The 23,539-nt window shown below is 39.1% G+C and overlaps 1 protein-coding gene across 1 annotated transcript in view; it reads left to right on the top strand.

Annotated features, from left to right (window-relative positions):
* LOC114645718 (purine nucleoside phosphorylase-like) overlaps positions 1–19,802 on the top strand; it is a 51,519-nt gene extending 31,717 nt beyond the window's left edge. The window contains exons 4-6 of the mRNA XM_028793535.2: positions 7,053–7,228; positions 11,567–11,757; positions 13,948–19,802. Of these exons, the coding sequence (XP_028649368.1) occupies positions 7,053–7,228; positions 11,567–11,757; positions 13,948–14,162 (582 nt within the window). The 3' untranslated portion in view covers positions 14,163–19,802. The remainder of the gene's footprint in view (positions 1–7,052; positions 7,229–11,566; positions 11,758–13,947) is intronic.
* The last annotated feature ends 3,737 nt before the right edge of the window (positions 19,803–23,539 follow it).

The raw sequence follows: 23,539 nt of genomic DNA, 5'->3' as shown, positions 1-23,539 counted from the left end.
AACTGTATCACCATGTTCTTGTTACAGATTTTTTTCTAAAGCAACACCTGAGATCCACTTTACTAATTCCTTTCATAATTGTATTCAATCATGCCACCTCTTAATCTCTGCTTAAATTAAAAAGGTTAACTTCAGTCTTTCCTTATAACTCATCCTTTGCATTTCTGGAATCAACTTAGTTGCTCTAGTCTGGACTTTTTCTAGTGCTGCTATGTCTTTTGTGTATTTTGGAGACCAAAGCCATACCCAGTACTCCAGGTTCAGCCTTAACCAGGGAGTCATAAAGCTAAAGCATAAGTTTCCTTGACTGTACTCCACACACACATCATGATTTACAACCTAACAGCCTGTTTGCTTCCTTGATCTCTTCTGAACACTGTCTGCACGTTGATAGTGATGAGTCCTCTGTGATTCCTTGTCATAAGGTGAACTTTCAAGTTTCAGACCTCACATTACATTTTGAAGGTTCCTCTCCTATGGACTTCCTCTAGGGCTGCTATGTCTTATTTGTAATATGGAGACCAGGGGCCTCATGTATAAACTGTGTGTACAATCGTTTCCACAATCAAATCGTGATGTATAAAACCTAAACTTGGCGTAAAGCCACACACATTTTCATGGTAGCTCATACCCTGGCGTATGCAAGTTTTCAGCTCGGTTTTGCAAACTGGTGGCACCCAGCGTCAAAGCAGTGCTGCTGTTCCTGTGTGGTTACCATTTCTTTTTTAGATCCACATCCCTGACGTGGCTTTATAAATACACTGAAATTAACCGCATATTGTTTATTAGTTTAATGCATCTGATTGTAATTAACCTGTAACAATATACCATATATACTTGAGTATAAGCCAACCCGAATATAAGCCGAGGTACCTAAGTTTACCTACAAAAACTGGAAAAACTTATTGACTCAAGTATAAGCCTAGGGTGGGAAATGCAGCAGCTACTGGTAAGTTTCAATAATCAAAATAAATACCAATAAAATTACCGTGCATTAATTGAGGCATCAGTAGGTTAAATGTTTTTGAGTATTTATTTAAAAGAAAAACAGTAAACTTGCTCTGTAAGTGGAGAAGAGGGTCAACAAAAACAATATGGTATCGCTTACTCTCTCTCGCGCACGTGTGGGTGTGGGTGCGTGTGTGTGTGGGTGTGTGCGTGTGTGTGTGTGTCTGCCTCTCTCTCTATCGCGCGCGCGTGTGTATCTCTCTCTCGCGCTCTCTCTCTCTCTCGCTTGCTGCACAGGGAATGCACAGGGAGAGACTGAACATGTGTGGAAATCATCGGCGCACACAAACCGAAAGGGAAACTGGCTTGTTCGTATACGGGGGGCAACGGGACCTGACTCGAATATAAGCCGAGGGTAACGTTTTTCAGCACATTATATACGGTAACGGTCCACGGAATAGTCAAACAATTCTAAATACCATAGCTGCTTTAGCGTTTCTACTCTCACTGCACATTCTTCTTCTCCTTTCAGCTGCTCCCGTTAAGGGTTGCCACAGCAGATCATCTTTTTCCATATTACTCTCACTGCACCACTCAGAATATTTATATCACTGTATCTGAGTGGGGAATCACAGCTGTACAGCAGCTGATCGGAAAGATAATTATCGGTATACAGCATTAAGAACACACTGTCTAAGCCATGCTGTCTATTGAACTGTTCTCATACAGCAAACGCTTCAGAGCCTTTCCTCGTGGTTCAGAAACAGTTTCATGCCAAGAAATATAAACTTACTCAATCAGTCCATCAAGTGCTCCTTGTAGAACTGTTTGTACTTATAAGTACAATTATCTCACTGTAAACTTGCAATACGGTTATAATATTGCACAACCTGAACCACTTTATAAAGCGGGTATTTACATATGATGACGATATAATTTTTAAGATGAAATGCAGCAAAATATGTTTATTATATTATTCAGATTAAACTTTAATTTAATTTAAATAATCTATATTGTTAATAAATAAACATGTGAGGACACGGTGTCGCAGCGCTAGCTAGGAGCTTGCACTCCGCTCACGGATTGTTCCTGCCTCGCGTTGTATTCCTGTTGGGACTGGCATGACACTGGAAGGATAGATGGATAGAATAATTAAACACATACTACGACGATATTTCAATGTTCCTTAAAAGTTTTGAAAAATCAGCGTTCTAAGCTTACAGATGGCTTAACGTCTATTACAGAGCTGATTGTGTGGCGATTGGGTATTTGGAGAAAGAAAAGTAAGGACAGGAATTGGGGGTTAGTACGTTTGAGAGAGACAGTACTGCTACAATAAATTATTTCATTGAAGGTCGCACATTGCACAGCAAGCGTCTTGCGTGAGACAGGAACTATCACTGCACCACCATGTTCCCATGTTTAATAACACGCTTTAACTCTTATCATCATGAAAATGGTATCACATATACATCTCAGTATTTTAATTATTCAGAGAGCTGTAATATCATGAATGTAATGGATTCTGTGTCCTGTCGGATGAAGAGAAAGCCTGTTAAAGAAGCACGTAGTGATTCACACACATAGAGCACATAGAAGATCAAATACAAAACAAAGCAATTAACGTGCTACTTTGGTTACGATGGGATTTGAGAAACTAGTAAATTAAACAATTTCAAGATGAAGTTTATGATGTTCTACTTTAATGACAAAATAAACTATGTGATTAAAGTGGAAATTTCGAGATTAAAGTTGACATTTCATGCTTTTTTCCCACTGCGTGCCTATTTTTTTTTCTCTGTACCCTAATAAGCTTTCATATCACACTTAGACGGTGGGCTACGACTCGACTTTTCACGACAACTTTGATATCTGACAACTTTTTTATTTCGGGCACTGTGCGACTTTGTGAACTTGATCTTTTGAGTTTCTCCAACACTTTGTCACTCGATGAACTTCCTTTTGTTGTTTATACCACTGTTTAAACCAACAAATAGTATGTTTTTTCTTGCCTCCACTTGGTATTCGCTGAAATTCTTCTATTTCCCCCTGTGCTTTTGCCATTGTCTTTTCACAGAACGCTGAGCTTAAGGGCTATTTATATTGATTTGCATATTCAAAGAGGCGTAATTCTGGGAGGAGTTGGGCAGGCGCATGCATGTGCATTACTTTTCACGCTGACCGGGATTTATGTAGCGGAAGAACGTGGAAGTTGGCGTTCACACAGATTTATGCATCTAGATTTTTTTGTGCGTACGAACATTTCCGCTTTTGTGCCTATGCCATTTTATAGTGTGAGTTCTACGCATGGTGTTATACATGAGGCCCCAGGTCTGTACGCTGTACTTCAGATGAGCCCTCACCAGTGTGTTCTATAAGTTGTACTCTACAGCCTTCTTGATTACTGTCTGCCAGTTGATAGTGTCGAGTCCACTATGACTCCTAAATCCTAAATTACTTTCAATTTTCAGACCTCCCATTATGTATTTAAACTTAACATTTTTATGTCCTACATGGAATACTTTACATTTACTTTTATTAAATGTTACCTGCTATAGATCTGCCCAAGCCTGTATGCTGTCCAATTCCCAATTTGGACACACTTAAAAACACACTTTTACTCCCTGGCCTTTGAACCCAGTATGATATGTTGACTATCTGTATACTTTTTATTATGAATTTCTTCAGCTCTTATGTGTTTATGTGTTTCTGTTTCTTTTACCCTTTGGTTATTGTGGGTCTTATATGTTGGGTTTTATTGTACAGCACTTTGATCAGCCTTGATGTTGTTTTAAAGCGCTTTATAAATCAATCAATCAATATTCTTGACTACTTTTCCAAGCATTTGTTTAGCTTTTATTATAAGCTACATAATGTACCACCATGGTCTCCATATTTGTATAAAATGAGCACCAGCAGGGTCACACAGGGAGTCAGGGACTGTGAATGAAGCTGTGTGCTTTGCAGTCCAGCCATTTAGCCACTGGGTGACACTCCCAACAGCAATTAAAAGAAACAGAAAACAAAAAAGGGAGATAATTTTAATTTTAGCTGCAGCCAAGTGAAATGTTTTGCACAATAACTGCCAGAGAGAATTAAACTGAGGTAGCTACTCCATAGAGGATCATTGGAGAATCAAACTGGAAATTATGAGAGCAGGGCAGGCTTCGACAAATAGTCCACAAGGATTATATCAAAGGCAGGAGCATTTGGAGTAAAGCAAATGGAAGGAAAATAAATAAACAGGAAATCCCCTGAGAATTAACAATTTTAAGAAAACGTGTTGGATCAGGACAGCAAAACTCCTGAATGACAAAGTGAATAGGGAGCAGCACAAGTTTAGGCATAGAATTGGGTTTGTGTTTATCGAGAAATGTGAAAATTGACAACAGCCCCGGACAGTGCATGATCCGAGTTTGTAATTCACATTCAAAATACACAAAAAACATGGAAACAAGCAGTAAAAACCGCAGAGCAGTTCATTCCCCATTTAAGAAAACCGTACTGAATATTGTGACGTCACCCAATGACATTCTGCCTTATTCATAGATGTGGGTTCCCAGGCTTGTCCCAGTAGATTGAGACACAAAGCAGTAATCCGCCCTGGATGGAGCACCAATCCATTGTGGCCCCCAGTCAAGTGCACACCCACAGGGGGCCAATTTATATTCATCAGGTAACCGAAAATGCATGTCTTTGAGAAACAGGTGAAAAACTGTACTTGTAGTACCAGGAGTAAAATCCACATAGGCAATGGAAAAATAGGCAGATTCATACAGATTAAATCAGAGAATTGGAGTGGTGATAACTACTTTGCCAACATGCTGCCCCTACTAGATGTGGTTGATAATATTGTAGGATTACTAGGGGGCTTTGCCCTCTGCTCGCTTTGCTCGCCAACCCCCCCAGCCTGCGCTACGCACCAGCCACTTCACGTCTCTGCTGCTCGCGTATGTGGATTTCACTTTCACCAAACAACAAATCTTTTAATTCTTGCAGATAGGCCTCTTCATTTTTTCCTGATGGCAACACAAATTAGATGATCTACAAGTCTCCGACTTAATGTTTAAAGCCAAACAATATCTACATACTTGTGTCATATCACCTATGTCCATATATTCAATCTCTTTTCGCTGTTCCGTTATTTCACCGAGTAATAATTTCTGTTTGTTTGCACAGATGCGATCTTTACTATCATTCTTTTAAGACTTTCGAATTCTAGTACTTTCATAATCTCTAACCTGCTCTGCATGTGTATCGCGGCAACGTTTTTGAACTACTTTATGACGTCCTACTTTGCACTGCCTGCACTTCGCTCCGTTGTGAAGAGGGGGGCTGAACGCACCTCAAGGAGATGCGTCCGCTCCTCTGAAACCCCTCTTAAATGGTGATACAATGGGAAACAACAGTTAAATTTTTTTTTAGAACTCCTCTTTGCTTGATCAGCTGTTGGCTTGCTTCTGCTGTTTTTTCGTGTGATCTGAACTTTGCTCGCATACCATTCCCCCGCCCCCACCCCCACGTGCCATTGTGAAGAGTGTGGCTGAATGCACACCAAGGTGACGCAGTCGCTCCTCTGAAACCCCTCTTAAAGGGTGATACATTGGGAAACAAGTAACAGTTGTCTTTTTACCTCCTCTTTGCTCGATCAGCTGTTAGCTTGCTGCTGCTTTTGTTCTGTATGATTGGCATTTCGGGTGGCGCTTCGAACGTTTAAAAGCCTTTTGTCTTCAAACACTATGCAGTCTCTTTTCTGTTATTTCACCGAGTAATATTTTCCATTTGTTTGTACTATTGTGATATTTCCACTCATTTTTTGAAGACTTTCGAATTTTCCTACTTTCATTATATCTAACCTGCTCTGCATGTGCATCACGGGATTTGCTTACAAAGGTTGTAAGTATGACATGACGTGCCTGTCTCGCGGGATGTGAAAGTGTCTCTCTTCAAAAGCTTCTCTTCCAGAGTGTCTCTCTTCAAAAGATCACATCCCATCGCCAGAAAAAAGCCTCGTCCCAAGATTTTTTTTAAATAATAGAGAGATGTTCTCCAATTTTCTTTCAACTTTCCAAACACATGCAGGTTTTGTTGGTTAGAGACTCCAAATTTGGACGCTCGTTCACAAATGTGCCCTGCTCACAATCCTAAAATTAGAATAAATGGTTAAATGAATGGGTAACAATTTACTACTGTATTTTTTGAAAACTAAATTGTTTAAGCTTTGGTGCAAAGTATTCAAGACATTTAAAAAAATGATCAAAACAAAGTAATAAGACAACCTGATACACAAAATGGTGCTAAACTCCTGGAAGATTAATTCATAGACCAATACAAATCCATTATTATTTATACATCTATTCATTTTTTAAACTCACTTACCCAGTTCAGGGTTATAGGGGGTGTATTATTATTATTATTAATAATAATAATATTGTCATAATACCTGGAAATATCCTGGAAATCATAAAGCACACGCTAAACAACATTTTTTTATGCAGTGCTAGTCAATTGCATCACACACATTCACACACAGCACAGTCACACACATACACCGTCACACTCACCTCTGCACAAAGGATTTAAGGCCACCAATTAATTCAGTCCATAGGATGTAAAAGGGTTATTTGACTCCACACTCCATAACTATTTTGTTCAAATATTTTTGGACAAGGAAATAAAACCCTATTCCCTATGTGAGAATTTTATATTTTGTTTCAGTTTTTCTCATTTTTGTTTATCTTCGAAAAACTTGGTAACAATTGATAGATAGATAGATAGATAGATAGATAGATAGATAGATAGATAGATAGATAGATAGATAGATAGATAGATAGATAGATAGATAGATAGATAGATATGAAAGGCACTATACAAGATAGATAAAACGTATTTGTCTCAAGAGGGACATTAAACAATAACTTCAAAGCATTTTTAAATGTTGTGTGTCCTTTCCATACATTAGAACCATTTAATCCAATTCAGGGTTTCTAGGGGCTGACACCAACTCTGGACTGGATGTCATTGTTTTCTTTCTTTTTTTTTAAATACAGCTATCTTCATTTACAGTAAGTTACATCTGTTTTATTATTTGGTAATTATTTTAGGTGACCTTTCCAATCCGGATTTTCCACCTTCTTGGCGTTGAGACGATTATTGTGACAAATGCAGCAGGAGGACTAAATCAAGAATACAAGGTGGGGGATATAATGGTTATTAAAGACCACCTCAACCTGCCTGGCTTTGCTGGAAATAATCCTTTGGTTGGACCAAATGATGAAAGGTAGGATAATGTTTGTGCACCTAGTGTTTGTTATTCAATGAATGTTTGGTTCTTAGACAAATAAATAGAGTTCAGTGCTGTAAATGTTGCACATTATCGAGGTAACACACAGTATTATAAAAATCAAATCAAATTGCATTTGTCCCATACAAATTATTCATATACAGTCATATGAAAAAGTTTGGGAACCCCTCTCAGCCTGCATAATAATTGACTCTCCTTTCAACAAAAAAGATAACAGTGCTATGTCTTTCATTTCCTAGGAACATCTGAGTACTGCGGTGTTTTCTGAACAAAGATTTTCAGTGAAGCAGTATTTAGTTGTATGAAATTAAATCAAATGTGAAAAACTGGCTGTGCAAAAATGTTGGTAATTTTGTAATTTTGCTGATTTGAATGCATGTCACTGCTCAATGCTGATTACTTACAACACCAAATTGGTTGGATGAGCTCGTTAAGCCTTGAACTTCATAGATAGGTGTGTCCAATCATGAGATATAAAGGGATTTAAGGTGGTCAATTGCAAGTTGTGCTTCCCTTTGACTCTTCTCTGAAGAGTGACAGCATGGGATCCTCAAAGCAACTCTCAAAAGATCTGAAAACAAAGATTGTTCAGTATCACGGTTTAGGGGAAGGCTACAAAAAGCTATCTCAGAGGTTTAAACTGTCAGTTTCAACTGTAAGGAATGGAATCAGGAAATGGAAGGCCACAGGCACAGTTGCTGTTAAACCCAGCAGGTCTGGCAGGCCAAGAAAAAAACAGGAGCGGCATATGCACAAAATCCAGGATGCACAGGATTGTGAGAATGGTTACAGACAACCCACAGATCACCTCCAAAGACCTGCAATCGTTCTACAAATCAGCACAATTTGCACAAAGAACATCTGTATGGCAGGGTGATGAGAAAGAAGCCCTTTATGCACTCACACCACAAACAGAGTCACTTGTTGTATGCAAATGCTCATTTAAACAAGCCAGATTCATTTTGGATCAAAGTGCTTTGGACTGATGAGACAAAAATTGAGTTATTTGGTCATAACAAAAAGCACTTTGCATGGCAGAAGAACACCGCATTCCAAGAAAAACACCTTCTACCTACTGTTAAATTTGCTGGAGGTTCCATGATGATGTGGGGCTGTGTGGCTAGTTCAGGGACTGGGGCCCTTGTTAAAGTTGAGGGTCAGATGAATTCAACCCAATATCAACAAATTCTTCAGGATAACGTTTGAGCATCAGTCACAAAGTTGAAGTTACGCAGGGGTTGGATATTCCAACAAGACAATGACCTAAAACACAGTTCGAAATCTACAAAGGCATTCATGCAGAGGGAGAAGTACAATGTTCTGGAATGGCCGTCACAGTCCTCTGACTTGAATATCATCGAGAATCTATGGGATGATTTGAAGCAGGCTGTCTATGTTCGGCAGCCATCACATTTAACTGAACTGGAGAGATGTTGTATGGAAGAATTGTCAAAAATTCTTCCAACCAGAATCCAGACACTCATCAGAGGCTATAGGAGGACAGCGTCTAGAGGCTGTTAGATTTACAAAAGGAGGCTCAACTAAGTATTGATGTCATATCTCTTTTGGGGTGCCCAAATTTATGCACCTGTCTAATTTTGTTATGATGCATATTACATATTTTCTGTTAATCCAATAAACTTAATGTCACTGTTGAAATACTACTGCTTCCATAAGGCATGTCATATATTAAAAGGAAGTTGCTAGTTTGAAAGCTCAGCCAATGAGAAACAAAAATCCAAAGAATTAAGAGGGGTTCCCAAACTTTTTCTAATGACTGTAGTACAATATGCAGTGAAACTCCAATGACTGTGCCTTGAGACAAATATAAAGGAACAATAATACATTAACTTTAAATTCAAATATCATTAATAGAATTATAAATATGTAATTAATACTACTACTACTACTACTAATTAATAATAATAATAATAATAATAATAATAACAACAAAATAGATTAAATAAATAACAATGTGAGAGAATTAACAATAGGGTATCATGTATAACTAAACACTTTACTTAAAGTAGATACCTAATAAGCTTTAACAACAAACATAACTCTAAAACAAGAAATAAAAATAATTTCAAGAAAAAATCTCTATCTATCTATCTATCTATCTATCTATCTATCTATCTATCTATCTATCTATCTATCAAAAATTATTGTTTAAAATATTTGAAAATAGTTACTATTTCAAAATTTTATTTTTAATGCTTTAGATTTAACAACAACAAAACAAAATATTATTATTATTATAACTATTATTATTATTAATGTTCCTCCACAATCCTGGACAAGCTGAGTAGTCTTAAAAGTTGGACGTCTGTGTGTGTAATACACTAGTAGTTATTTTGATTTTATGCAGTGACCAGTAGTCCACTAGTGACCATCCCAAAACAGGTTTCCTCTGCTTTTTTTGTCTTCCTTCCACTAATTTTAAAGTTGGAGCCCAGAATGGCCGAGTGACTCACACACTGAGTCAGAGTGAAGAAATCTTGAGGTTCAAATTCCAATGCCTTGGCCCTGTCGTCTACCAGTAATGGGGCACTTGTTAGTGCTGCTTGCCCATAGCTTTAGAGTTTAGTCCAGGCACTTCTCTTTCACATTTTGTTCTGTTTTCTTCACACATGCAAAACCACATACTACCAGTGACTGCAAAATGGTCCAAGTTGTGGAATAGATGTGTGTATGTGTGTGTTAGTTCCCAGTTTGGAAGAACAAACGTTTTAATGAAGTGACTGGGTGTCCTATATTAATTATCGTAAATTTAAAAAAATTACTCAGTATATTTGCAGACTTGTATACAGTTTAAGGAATACCCCACCCAAAATGTTTATTTTTTTATATGTTACTTTGCCCATGTGGGTTGTAGTGATTCCAAGAAAACATTTTAATTATGTTTTTGTGAAGAGACTAAATAAACTGTCTGATACAGTATGCATCTGTAAAGGCCAATGCTAGCAAAGATATTAAAAAAATATCCATGAAACAATCACGTGTTAGTCATGTCTCATAATCCAGTCATATGCTTAAAATGTGCAAAGTACATGCATGTTTTGCTAAAATATTGTTAAATAAATACTTCTGGAAAATCAGAGAATGAACACATTCACATGGGAGCAGTTGAATTGAAGATCTTTCTTTCTCCCTCATTAGTCAAGAGCCCTGTCTTCAATTCAAAACCCATTCCTTTGAGAACACATTTCATCTGTATGCACTGCTTTGGTTTTCCATAAATATTTATTTAACAATAACTTAACAAAAAATAAATGCATTTTGTACATTGTTAGCATGTGACTAGATGATTCGGCATATGAATTATGCAACACGAGTAGTGTGAGATCTTTTCATAGATGTTTTTGATGTTGTTTGCTGTTGTCCAGTGTTGGTCTCCATAGATGACTGTTTTTTCAGTCACTATGTTATCTCCATTCTCCATGAGGACAAAGGAAGATACATTTTTTTTCTTGCACAGCTGGATATATCATAAGGCGTAAGTGACATGTATCATTTTGGGTGGAGTATTGCTTTAAAGACATGATTGAAAATATTGTTTCAACAGCTCGTCAATTCAAACTTTGCATCTTTTTATTTTCGACTGGCTGTCCAGAGTTGATTCCTGCTTTTTGTCCAGTCCTGCTGAGACAGGCCCCCCAACCCTGAATTAGATCAGGCTGGTTTGTGGTTTATTTTAGAGTGTAAAACAGGGAATCCTTCAAGTCTAACACCTAGTGATTCCAGGATTGATCCCAGCTCCCTGTCTCAGTTCAGAAAACGGATGGATTGTATTTCTTCCATGGGTGTCTGAAACTGTTAGTTGGTCTTAAGCACCTTAATTCATTGAGTCATTTTCTGAAACTAACTTCGTAGTGCAGGGTCTCTGACCTAGGACAATTGTAAATTTATAGTTTGTAATATGAATAGAATGAATGTTTGAGGGTGTAGCTCTACATTTGGAAAATTCTTGAAGGGATTTACTTCTCCTCCTTTGTGGTATATGCACAGTATTTATGTGTTTTGTTATGCTACCATTGCATTATTTAAAATATTTTTTTAAAAATATCTGTCTAACAAGTGCAACTATCCTCAAAGGGGTGTTAATAGCTGCTCGTCTTTGTCACTGTGCATTTTTCCTGCGCATATTTGTCACCTTACACTTTTGTCGACATGCGAGCTATTTCATCACCTATATTCATTCAGTGATTACTTATTCATTCATTGATTAATTTCTTACGCATTTTCATTATAAGTATAATTTCACATGTACACAGTTATGTTGACAGTGTCACACTGTGGTTTTGTGCTCCACAGATTTGGAACTCGCTTCCCTTCCATGTCAGATGCCTACAATGCGGATCTGCGGAAGCTTGCGTGCACCGTCGGCAAAGAACTTGGATTCAGCGATTTTATCCGAGAAGGTGTATATTGTGTTCTCAGTGGGCCCTCCTTTGAGACTATCGCCGAATGTCGGATGCTGAACTGTCTTGGAGCAGATGCTGTGGGTAAGTCACTTCCCGCGTTTCAGAAAGTAATGACATAAACCTGAAACACCATTGGCTTATGCTATGTCCACACTACTACATTTTTTATTGTTTTTAAATAAAAGTAGTCTCTATCCACACTAGTGTTTTTACATCACTTACAAAATTATCTCTCAAAACATTTAAATGACTAAAAGTGCATGCGATGTAACCGTTCACATACACTGGTCATGCACTTATTGGCCTAAACAGAATGATGAAGTGTCCCCCTTGAAGGGTTGGTTACACTGCCAGCCAGGGGATTTATCACAAAACTGAAGTGTTCGGCTTTTGTGTGCGTATGCAGCATTCAGACGGTACAAAATACAATTTATAGCAACTCAACAAACAAGCAATTTCTCCTTATAAATAAAATGTATTATTATTATAATACAGTATGTACTATGTTGAAATATAGTTTTGTTCCTTGAAGAGTAACCAATCAGGGAATGACATTACAACTTGAGCAGGATCCAATCGGAGAAGGGTCATGTAATCAGTTTGAACCAATCCAAGCGCGTTTAGAGTCGACATTTTCACCCATCCACACTTAAATGTTGAGCTGCCATTTGCAGAAATATGTGGCTCTGGAATACATTTTCAAAAGTCTCCATTTTCTGGAGTTAAAAACGCCAGGGTGATGGGGTTAGAAGGCAAAAATGGAAACTAATGTTTGTGTTTTTACATGAAAACGTAGTTGGGTGGACATAGTATTAGCAAGTGTTAGCAAGAGGAGCTCAGTAGATCCTTCTAGATCAGTGGTTCCCAAACTCGGTCCTGGGGACCCTCTGTGGCTGCTGGTTTTTGTTCCAACCAGATTCACAATCGGTGATAACAATCGATAACAACATTTAATTAGCTGGTGTTTTTTTACTCTTCTCGTTATTCTGCATTCAGAAAAGCACATCAGTATGGCTTTTACATTTATAAGAATTTAGAAATATTCCAATTTTTTCCTAAAGCTATAAATACTTAACTCTCTTTTGATATTTTCCTATTATTTTCACCTTTTTTTCTGTGTAGTTTGCTCCCATCATTTAACCCTAATAATGACAATTAACAACAAGCATAGCAGACACCCGGGATGATGAAAGCAGCAACGACTTCAGTGTCAGTCTCACTAATAGTGAATAATTTAAATAACCAGAACACCTGGAAGAGCAGAATGAAAATTAGGTTGAAAATACTATTCATGACTTAAAAAATAATGACATATTCTCCATATAACTGCTTATTAGGTTTTATGTTTTAATACCAAACTTAGTTTGTAATTTCTACATTGACTCCAAAACACAGAAACTGGGAAATAACGACTCACTTAATTAGGCTAAGAGTCCAATGAAAAATAGAAGTTGGATGGAACACAAACCTGCAGCCACAGGGGGTCCCCAGGACTGAGATTGGGAAGCGCTGATCTAGATTATTTCATTAGTCTGAAGATTATGGCTTGTGGTATTTTTTCCAGACTTTACTTGAAAGTGGGTGGGAATTCTCTTCAAGAACATGCACAGAAACTTTGTTTTCAGGAACCAATAAAGTTCTTATACGATGTTAGCCCTCACCACTTCCATGTGTTGCATTCCCACCACACAACAGTTGCTGTAACCTTTATGCAAAATGTGACATGCAAAAAAAAGTGATGCAGTGTGAATTGAAGCAAATTCGGGAGTTCATAGGGGACACCCTCACCTTATTGCTTTGAACTAATTGTGACTTTCCAGGGGAGGCTATTGGTTCAATGCGGTGTATGGCGCGGTGCACCAGTGGGGCAGCTATGAAGAGTGATGCTGTGCCAAGTGCGGCACTCCATTTTCACTTCATTCATTTTAAACTGTTAACATATTTCTAAGATATCACCAGTGTTTGTAGTCAACCAATCAGAACAATCCATTGCCTGATTTCCCACCCATGATAGTTCCTGGATGAAGAAAGTAGGAGCTATAAAAGTACCAGAAACTACCAGCAGAACTATAATTGGCCCAAGTTCTTGCGGTGGGAATGCAAAAATTCCTAATGACTATAAATATGTTCCGTTTTACTTATTTGCTTTGTTATATTTTATAAAAATATGTGAAATAGGATAGAATGGATAAATCTGCCTTGTCAATCTTGTTTAAAGATGTTTAGGAAATCGTTTTCAGAACCTAATCAACTCTATTTCTCGATCTCCAGGCATGAGTACCGTCCATGAAGTGATCGTGGCTCGCCATTGTGGTCTGCGTGTTATTGGTTTATCTCTCATTACAAACAAATCAGTGATGGAGTACGACAGCAGTGAAAAACCCAACCATGAAGAAGTTCTGGAGACAGGAAAATGGAGGGCAGAACAATTCCAAACGTTTGTGTCAACTCTTGTTGGGCGCATTGAGCTTAATAATAACTTTTGAGAGAAAGTAAAGAAACAGTGATGGAAGTAATGGGGAGAGAACACAACTGAATGTAGAGCCTAAACGGGCTCAGTCTCATGTCTTGAGAGTGTTCATCACCATGGCTTCCAACCACATACCCTATTCTCTATCTTTGTGATAAATGCTATTTATTTAACCCTTTTTTTAAAGAGTGTATTCAAATTTGCTACAGGCTGTAGAGGGATGTATCTTTTAATTAGGTGGTGAGTGTGAGATTATACTGTAAAACTAATTAGGGGTCTACAACAGAGGTATCGTTTAGTTTCATCAGTACATCCATCAGTTATTCAACTTGTTCAATACAATTAAGGGGTACGGGAATTTGGAGCTCCTATTTTTACATTTCCACATAGTAAATTAAGTTCAGCCATTTCAGACAAACACCATTTTTTATGACATGAAGTTGCTCAAAGTCATCCAGAGCAAACTCCAATGGGTGTTTTTAGTTTCCACATTTTATTGAAAGAACTCTGTAAGATGTTTCTAAGTGGTGACCATCATCCACTCTTTATTTCCAAAGGTTGTTAAACTGATGGGTGTGATAGTGGATGGTATTTTTGGGCCTATGTGCTCTAAAATGCATGTGAGCTATAAGGTTTCACTCATGCGTCACTAGAATTTGATCAGTATGTGAACTTAAATACTGTAGAAATCAAACCATTGTCCTTTACTGACAAGATAAAGAAATTTAGGATTCTGTGAGGGTTTTGTCAAAGTTTGCTTACTTGTTGGCAGCACGCAGTGTGGCATAGTGGTTAAAGCTTCAAAACCTCAGGTTGTAAGTTTGAATCCCACCGCTGACACCATGTGACCATGAGCTAGTCACTTCACCTGACTGTGCTCCAGTTGGTAAAAGAAAAGAAATGTAACCAATTACACCTAAGCGTTGGATAAAGGCGTCAGCTGAATAAGTTAATATAAGTTCAGACTTAGGCTAATATATATATATATATATTGTTTTTAATAAATTTCAGCATATACTGTATATTTTGCACTTCCCATCACATGACATCAATGCGACACCAGTACTTTGGGTTTCGCCATTGTGGAACGAGCCCTGGACACAGACAGGTAGATATGGTTAAAAGCACCACCACACGTTTATTTACAGTCTTAATATTTACAGTAATAAGTGCACACAAACCCCAAGGTCCCCAAAAGTCCAGGCCAACACCAGACTATGCCTCTTTCTCTTCAGGCCGCCTCCTTGCCTCCTCCAAGACCTCGTCTCTCGACCTCCAGACTCCAGCCCTTGAATTGAGGGAGGCGGCCCCTTTTGTAACCACCCGGATGTGCTCCAGATGCCTCCCGACAATCTTCCGCCAGCACTCCCCAGTGTGGCAGAAGTGCCGGCTGCGTACCTGGAAGCAATCCGGGTGTCCCCGATCCTCTTTCCCCCAGCACTTCTGGGTGTGGCGGAAGTGCTGAGGTCCAGGGCTCCGTAGGCATTGGGGCGCCTCCTGGCGGTGACCATGGGCCCCTACAGGGCTGAGCTTCAAAGCTCTCTACCCGTGGTCCCCAAAGCCACCGGGTCCTGGCTGGGTATCACCCCCAGCCACGTGCCACACCATATTGTAGACTTTGCATTGCCAATATTTCTTAAAGGGTTAAATTCTTTACCATCATTTATTTATTGAAAGATCTGCATATTTACTGTTTCTTTAATGGCAATATTAATTTCACAAGAGTATATTTAAAGCAATATTGCACTGCAAGCACTTCCATTTTCAAGAAGTAATATACAAACTGTTAATCTGAACCAACTTTTGTACTGTATTCTGAACAAAAAGCTGCAGTTTAATACTGTGACACGAAATTGTAAGACTTAAACTTGATTGCGTATTTTTACCGTTAGTTCTTAAGCATTCCTCGACCAAATATCTTTGGTGAACGTTTTGCAGTTTTAGACCTGTGCAAAATTTAATTCGACAAAACACAAATTAGGATCATAGAAACAAGTATTGTAAAAGAATTTGGATTCATACAGTAGATAAGATCACTTGGCTTTGGCATGAGTTAGTAATGCTGGAAACAAAGCCACATTCCCACATTCAACATGTTGAATTAGTTAGTAATATCACGTGCGTTGCTTCATGAGTTTAGCACACACTGTTTTCATTTACCTGCGATCTGCAAGTGGATTTCCAGAATTGCTGCTCCATTTGTGATGTGCAGTCTGTCTATGTAAATGCTGCATTGAATGAATGAATGTGTGAACAGTTCAAAACCGGTTTGACTCCATCTTGACCAAATGTAGACAGTACAGCAGTCATTCATCACTAAGCACTAATGCTTTGGATGTCAGAGCCAGATTTTATGCACAGACCCAGAGATGACTGATGGAAACCTTAAGGGTGGAGGGTCTCAATTTTTTATCTATTTATTTTTATCATATTTATTATTCTATTTAATTTTGTATGCATTGTACTTTATGATAAAAGAATGATCTGTTAGAACTTTTTTGTGTGTTGCTTCTCTCCCTGACTTGTCTCTCCTATTCAGATAAAAAAACTAAGTGCAGCCTGGTGCTCACCATCTTAGAGTAGTAAATGCTTGCCCAATCTGCATGTTATCAGCTAATAGATTGCTTTCATCAGTTCTAAAGACATCCGCCAGTAGAAGCACAGACTTAAAAGGATCATTATCAGGGATTTAATGAGGTATAACAATGCTGTGGTTTATTGGGAGAGATTAAACAGTTAGGCAAGTGTGAGCAACAACACTTTCATTGTGATTATCGCTCTTTGAGACATGGCCAGTCTTCTTCAGTAATGCATTCTGTAAAAATGTTTTATTCTTCTAGTTTACCTTTATCTAACAATGGATACATAGTGTTGATTGATATGTTATTACAGATTGATTACTGTGGTTTGTAAAGGCCATTCATTCACATTTGGACACACTTGCTGAGTGGTGTCTTTTGATTGTGCATGTTACGGAAATAAAAAATAAATGTCCGCTAATTATGAACTCTTTGACTTGACCACATATGAAAACCGAGCATTTTTAAGCAAGGCGTGTTTCTTCTAAAACGTAAAGCAGTTTTACTTAATAAAGTGGTCGGTCTTCACACACCTGCGTAGTGCTTCTGTTAAGGCTGGCAGTGTTGTATACGTATAATGCAACTCACTGAAGATTCACTTAGACCAATTCATAGTCATGGAGGGTCTGGAAACTGCCCCAGCAGCATTGGGTACAAGACAGAAAGCCCTCCATGGGCAGGGCACCAGGCCCATCACAATGCCTATGCAAGCACCTTGTTGGAAGACCCTGGCAGACTCCACACAGACAACAGCAGGTTGTAGGATCTGAACTCTCAACACCTGCGTCTGGGTGTGCAATGCCACCCCTTGTATAGATAGCCATTTGTATATAAATACATGTTTATGATGGCAGTAGGTATGCTGCAGGCTCTCCTAAATAAGTAGTGACAGCAATGCTAACACAAAAATATAATAACTCTATCCCAAAACCTAAATGGGTGTCCTACACAGAACATGCCCCACGTAATTGGCCTCTGCCCGCTAATATGTACAATGACAAGAGTGCTGAAAACAAAAAAAAAGAAATAATGAAATAGTGTACAAAGTCTATGTGGACAGAAATGGCAAAAACAGTCTACAAGGACCAAAAAAAATAAACCAAGTAGTATTTGCAGCTTTGAAAATAAGAGTCCAGCTTCCAAGAAAGTGTGTAAAAGATGATTATTTTGTATTTCCATTTATAAGTACGAGATGACTATTGTGACCTCGCATGCAACACAATGTACTGCTTATGTGACCGGCGGCATGCATGAGCACGATGAATGCTTCAGAGACGCAAGCATCCTCGTGACGATGACACAAGTGTAGCCATACTGAAGAAAACAACCAATAAGAGAGGCTAAAATAGCAAAACATTGACAAAAATCGTAAGGAAGTTTGTTTAATTTGTTTTCAGTCGTGAGTGCTGCAGTGTGTGCACAATGAGGCGTTATGATTCAGGAGTGTTGTTATAACGGGTTAGGCGGCCGATGTCAAAACGGCTAAACTTTAGCATTCCTATGGGACCGATGAACTGACGCCAGGCATTTAGTGGACTGACGGCAAGCAGATTGGGTGTGGCACTAGAACACTTCATACATTTAAAGAGATTTTTTTGTTGTGTTCCATTTTTTATTGCCTGTTAAAGATTTTCATCAAATTTGCATTGTTTTGTGTTTTTTTGTAAAACAAAAAAACCCCATCATTTAGTAAATTAGATAGCAGTTCTTTTCCCATTTTCCTGTTTTACAGTTGTTTCTCAAAAGTCTTACGTTTTTCTCTCGCCATTCCACATACCAGTTACCAGTTAGAGACATTGTGGTCGGCTATTCTACCCAAAGTCAGGTCATGGGAAGCACTTGTGGTTCGGGGGTCCATTTATTGGTTGATCTGAAATTTTACATTCCATATGTTATGCCTGATAGAGGTTGAAAAATGTAAGAGTTTAAGTAATATTAAAGTTATTTTCTGTGTAGTTTCCAAAAATCTGCATATTTTGGTTTGTTTTCACTTTATGCTTATTGTGCTTTTTAGAAATAAAGCAATCTTATATTTTTTTGCAGAGTATAAGAAAAATATTTAGGTGGTATTGTTTTCTCTTTAACGGTCAGTTTTGCTGAAAAACCATAATTGAGGTTTCATGAAAATGGAGATGAAAAAAATAAAGGAAAAATATCTTTTATAAAGTCAGTAAATGGGTGAACAGAACTTTTTTCTTTTTTGTCATTTGTTCTACTGCAAAATGTGTTCTTAATGATTACACTGTATATTTAGATATAATACTGTATAAAATGCCTGTTAGGTATGCACTGTACATAATATGCTGTATATGAAGATATAAAATGACTTTATGATATCTACTGTACATAACACGTTGTATACTAAGATATAAAAGGACTATGAGGTATGTACTGTGCACACTTTAATGTACTGTAATTAGGAGAAGGTGTAAACTTGAAAGTCCAGCTCAGTGATCCAATGCCAGTTCAAACCAGTGCAGCGCCCTCTTGTGGAGCAACACTGCGGCTACCAAGCTGGCCGAGCCGGAACACCGATGTTTAAGTTAATAATTGAGCTGCTTTAGAGCTTTTCATTTGTGAAAGGAAAATAAATTAAAATACAGCAGGATCAGCTATAAAAAGAGAGCAGTCTGATAGCGTATCTGAATATTTGGTCTGTATGGCTTCTGCAGCTGATACCATCATTTCGAGTTTTATTACACTATTTACAGCGGCCAAAGTTAAGATAGTGGCCAATAATGTATACAGGATGTTTGTTCATGTAAGCTGAATACTTTCTAATCTTATTGTGATTTCTTACATAATATATTTTAAATATAAATGGGCTAGGACCAATATAGACACTGTTAAAAATTTTGCTTGAGCAATTTTTATGTTAGTTTACCCGAGAAATTCTGGACAAATGTCAAGTATATTTAATAAAGTTGTCTCTTTGTCCGTGTGTAGCTGTCATCAAAATATGTGGAAGTTTTCTGAAGCTTGGCAGGCAACTTCAAGTCTGAAGTATGTTGTGCAGTTTACTTATCAAATATGTGGTACATGCAAGGTATGATCACATTAAAGTGCTATAAAGGAAATCTTTTGTGTTCTTTTTTTTCCTACTAACGTGATATATATTCCTCATCATATATATATATATATATATACCCCCGGCTATTCAAAATGAAAGAGCAGATTTCAAAAATTTATTTCAAACAAACTGTATAAGACAGAAACACATTTTGCACATCACTAGACAGAAGAAAGTTCAAAGTTTAACCCTATGGTCCTTGAGGCTGCATGCACTCAACATGAGCACCATGTGTAGCGTAATAAACATCAAAATGGGAGACCATTTCTTGCCACACACGATTCAACTGGTCCCTAGTTACTGAATTCACGGCTTCCTCAAAATTCGATGTCACAAATCTTGAAGATCATAGGTGGAACAAACACTCTTTCTTTAATGTACCCCCATAGATTAAAATTGCACTCGTAAATTTTCTATTGACGAGGCGGCTGTTTGTTGAACCGTCGGTGGAATTCACGTTGCACTTCAACAATGGACTCACACTTCGCAAATTGCAGCACACAACATGGTTTTTCTTGTGGAGGTGTCGCCATCTATATATATATAAAATCCCTGTGTGCGTCCAGGTGTCCGTGTGTGGGTGTCTTCTGGTGAAGTGCGCATGCGCGGGGCACGGTGCGATGCGCGATATTACTGTCAGAGAAAGTAAGAGGCGTTTTACGGAAATACAAACCAGTATTACTGCGAGAGGAAATTAAAGGTACACAATACAGTGACGCATATTACAGCCACATACAAGCCAGTATTACTGTCAGAGGAGATTAAAGGCATATTACTGACGCGCACGCCTGTATTACAGCCAGAGAAAATTAAAGGTATATTACGGACGTACAAGCCAGCGGACGTACAAGACGGTATCCTTCAATAAGGGCGCACACAAAAAAGCGAGCCTCAAAAGGGCGACCTCATTTGAGCGCAGCAAATAAAGGCACGCGTAAATAAAGATCTGCACCTTTGTTGCTCATCACATATTCCAGCGCCATTTGAACTAAATTATCTACGAACGCCTTTATTCGCCGCGCTCAATTGAGGTCGCCTTTTTGTACGTGCCCTTATTGAATAGAGCCGTACAAGACAGTATTACTGTCACAGAAAATTAAAGACCCACAATACACGGCGGCAGCCCACGAAGAACGGTCAGCTCAGCAAGTAAACATCAACAAAAGAAAGGCTGAAAGAAAGAAAAATACGACCAACAAAAAGAATGAGCTCAAAGTCCCTTTCCATTTAATATAGACTGTTCCTGCTAATGTTTATGCACTACTGTTCGACTGTTCCTGCTAATGTTTATGCACTACTGTTCTAGCGCCCGTTATTGTAACCGGCTAAATGACTAGTTTTACTATAAATGAGAAGCAGCACTTGGTGGCATTCACTAGTATTTTTAGGTGGGCTTTTAAACTTTGAACTTTCCTCTATCCAGTGATGTGTGGAATGTGTTTCAGTCTTATACAACTTGTTGGAAATAAATTTTTGAAATCTGCTCTTTCAGTTTGAATAACCCTGGATATTAAGCCCTATTCATATGGGATTAGCTTTACACGAGGAGGTGAGGTAAAGCCACTGCTTGAAGGAGGCTGGTAAGCGTTGATACACCATATTGGCATTTCCCCAGGTGGTTAGTGTATGCATACAAGTGTGTAATGCCAGTTTGGACCACCCTTACAGTATTTATAACAACAGTGTCTCCGCTTGCACCTCCACGGAGTACTCCACTCTTCCCAGCACCACCGCCTTACTGCTGTTCGATAACAACTGTGCATGTGCCTATGCAGATCTTTGAAGGGATACCCCACTCTCAACAAGGAGTACTGGCAGTTCTTTTGTTCTGTTTTAGGTACAGTACTGGGCAAAGTAATTATTACTGGAGGTGTGCATGTGCCTATGCGGATCTTTGAGGGGATACCCCACTCTCAACAAGGAGTACTGGCAGTTCTTTTGTTCTGTTTTAGGTACTGGGTAAAGTTGTTATTACTGGAGGACCTCTGCAGTTTTAGTCAAATGACAGAATTTTACTGACATGTTCATTTGCACGGCACTAGTTTAACCTGGAATTATATTTAACTGACTTTTTCTACAAGATGGAGTCCTCTGTAGTCTTTGCTGATGTGTGACCGCAGAGTCTATGAAAGTTACTGCTGTGAACGATTCAGATAGGACTACAATAAAATTACAGGTGTCCTCAGGTACAAATTACTTTACCCCACACCAAGTAGAGCTGTACTAGATCCAAAAAGAAGGCTGCTAATGATAAATTGTAATATTTTGTGCTGTCCTCGGGTGGTGTCCATACGTTGCTGTTTTGTACACCTTGCTACCACTGAAGAAATCCTTCACATTGCTTGTGCCCTGAATTTACAGTAGGAATACAGCATGGGTGACTACACAACAATGGTGAGCGACATCAGCCATGGAGGCCCATCAGAGCTGCGGGGTTTTCTTCCAACTCAGTTGCTTAATTAGAAAACAATCCTTATCAATTACAGATCTCATTTACTTCCATGGCTTCCAAGTATATTAACTCTGCAATGTCAGGTCATTCTTGAGTCGTAGATTTTTTCTTCCTTTCTAATGATATCATGGGCGGCACGGTGGCGCAGTGGGTAGCGCTGCTGCCTCGCAGTTGGGAGACCTGGGGACCCGGGTTCGCTTCCCGGGTCCTCCCTGCGTGGAGTTTGCATGTTCTCCTCGTGTCTGCGTGGGTTTCCTCCGGGTGCTCCGGTTTCCTCCCACAGTCCAAAGACATGCTGGTTAGGTGGATTGGCGATTCTAAATTGGCCCTAGTGTGTGCTTGGTGTGTGGGTGTGTTTGTGTGTGTCCTGCGGTGGGTTGGCACCCTGCCCGGGATTGGTCCCTGCCTTGTGCCCTTTGTTGGCTGGGATTGGCTCCAGCAGACCCCCGTGACCCTGTGTTCGGATTCAGCGGGTTGGAAACTGGATGGATGATATCATCCAAAAGATTAGAAGCCCAAAATGGATGACTCATTTTTTAGTTCTTCACATTCTCTTAGCTTTCCTTATAAATTTTTTATCAAACCAAATCCACATGCTGTGGGGCATCTGTTGGTGAAGAATGATTCACTGATCTCAAGTTTGATGTCGATCCTGTGATCTTCTCAGAGTCAATGGAGGCTCTCGTCGGGGCTCTCGAGAGATTGAGCCAGGTGTCTGTCTGTGGAGAGAATGTCAACCTTGTCAACAGCTTCACGTACCTCAGCAGTGACACTTCCTATGAAGTCAGTAGACGGATTGGGAGAGCATGGGGGGTCATGAGGTCACTGGAAAGGGGTGTGTGGCGCTCTTAATATCTATGCAAAGAGACGAAGAAGTCTTAAGAGTCCTGGTGCTTCCTGTCTTGCTATATGGTTTCGAGACATGGACGCTGTCCAGTGACCTGAGATGAAGACTGGACTCCTTCAGTGTCTCTTTGGAGTATCCTTGGGTGCCGCTGGTTTGACTTTGCGTTGCTCACGGAGTCCCAAATGAGGCCCATTACCTGCATTGTGAGGGAGCGTCAGTTTCGGCACTACAACCATATGGCGCGATTCCCTGAGAGTGATTCGGCTCCCAGGATCTTCACTGTTGAGGACCCGAGCGGCTGGACCAGACCAAGGGGACACTCATGTAACACCTGGCTGCAGTAGATAGAGGGTCATTTCCAAAGGCTGGGACTGGACCGCATGTCTGCCTGAGGGGTTCCCAACTAGGATCCCGAGCTGTTTCATCATGTGGTGGGTGCAGCAAC

The sequence above is a fragment of the Erpetoichthys calabaricus genome, chromosome 2 (assembly GCF_900747795.2).
Source record: "Erpetoichthys calabaricus chromosome 2, fErpCal1.3, whole genome shotgun sequence".
NCBI classification, from domain to species: Eukaryota; Metazoa; Chordata; class Cladistia; order Polypteriformes; family Polypteridae; genus Erpetoichthys; species Erpetoichthys calabaricus.
The sequence above is the reverse complement of the archived record's forward strand: the minus strand, read 5'-3'. Positions and strand labels throughout refer to the sequence as shown.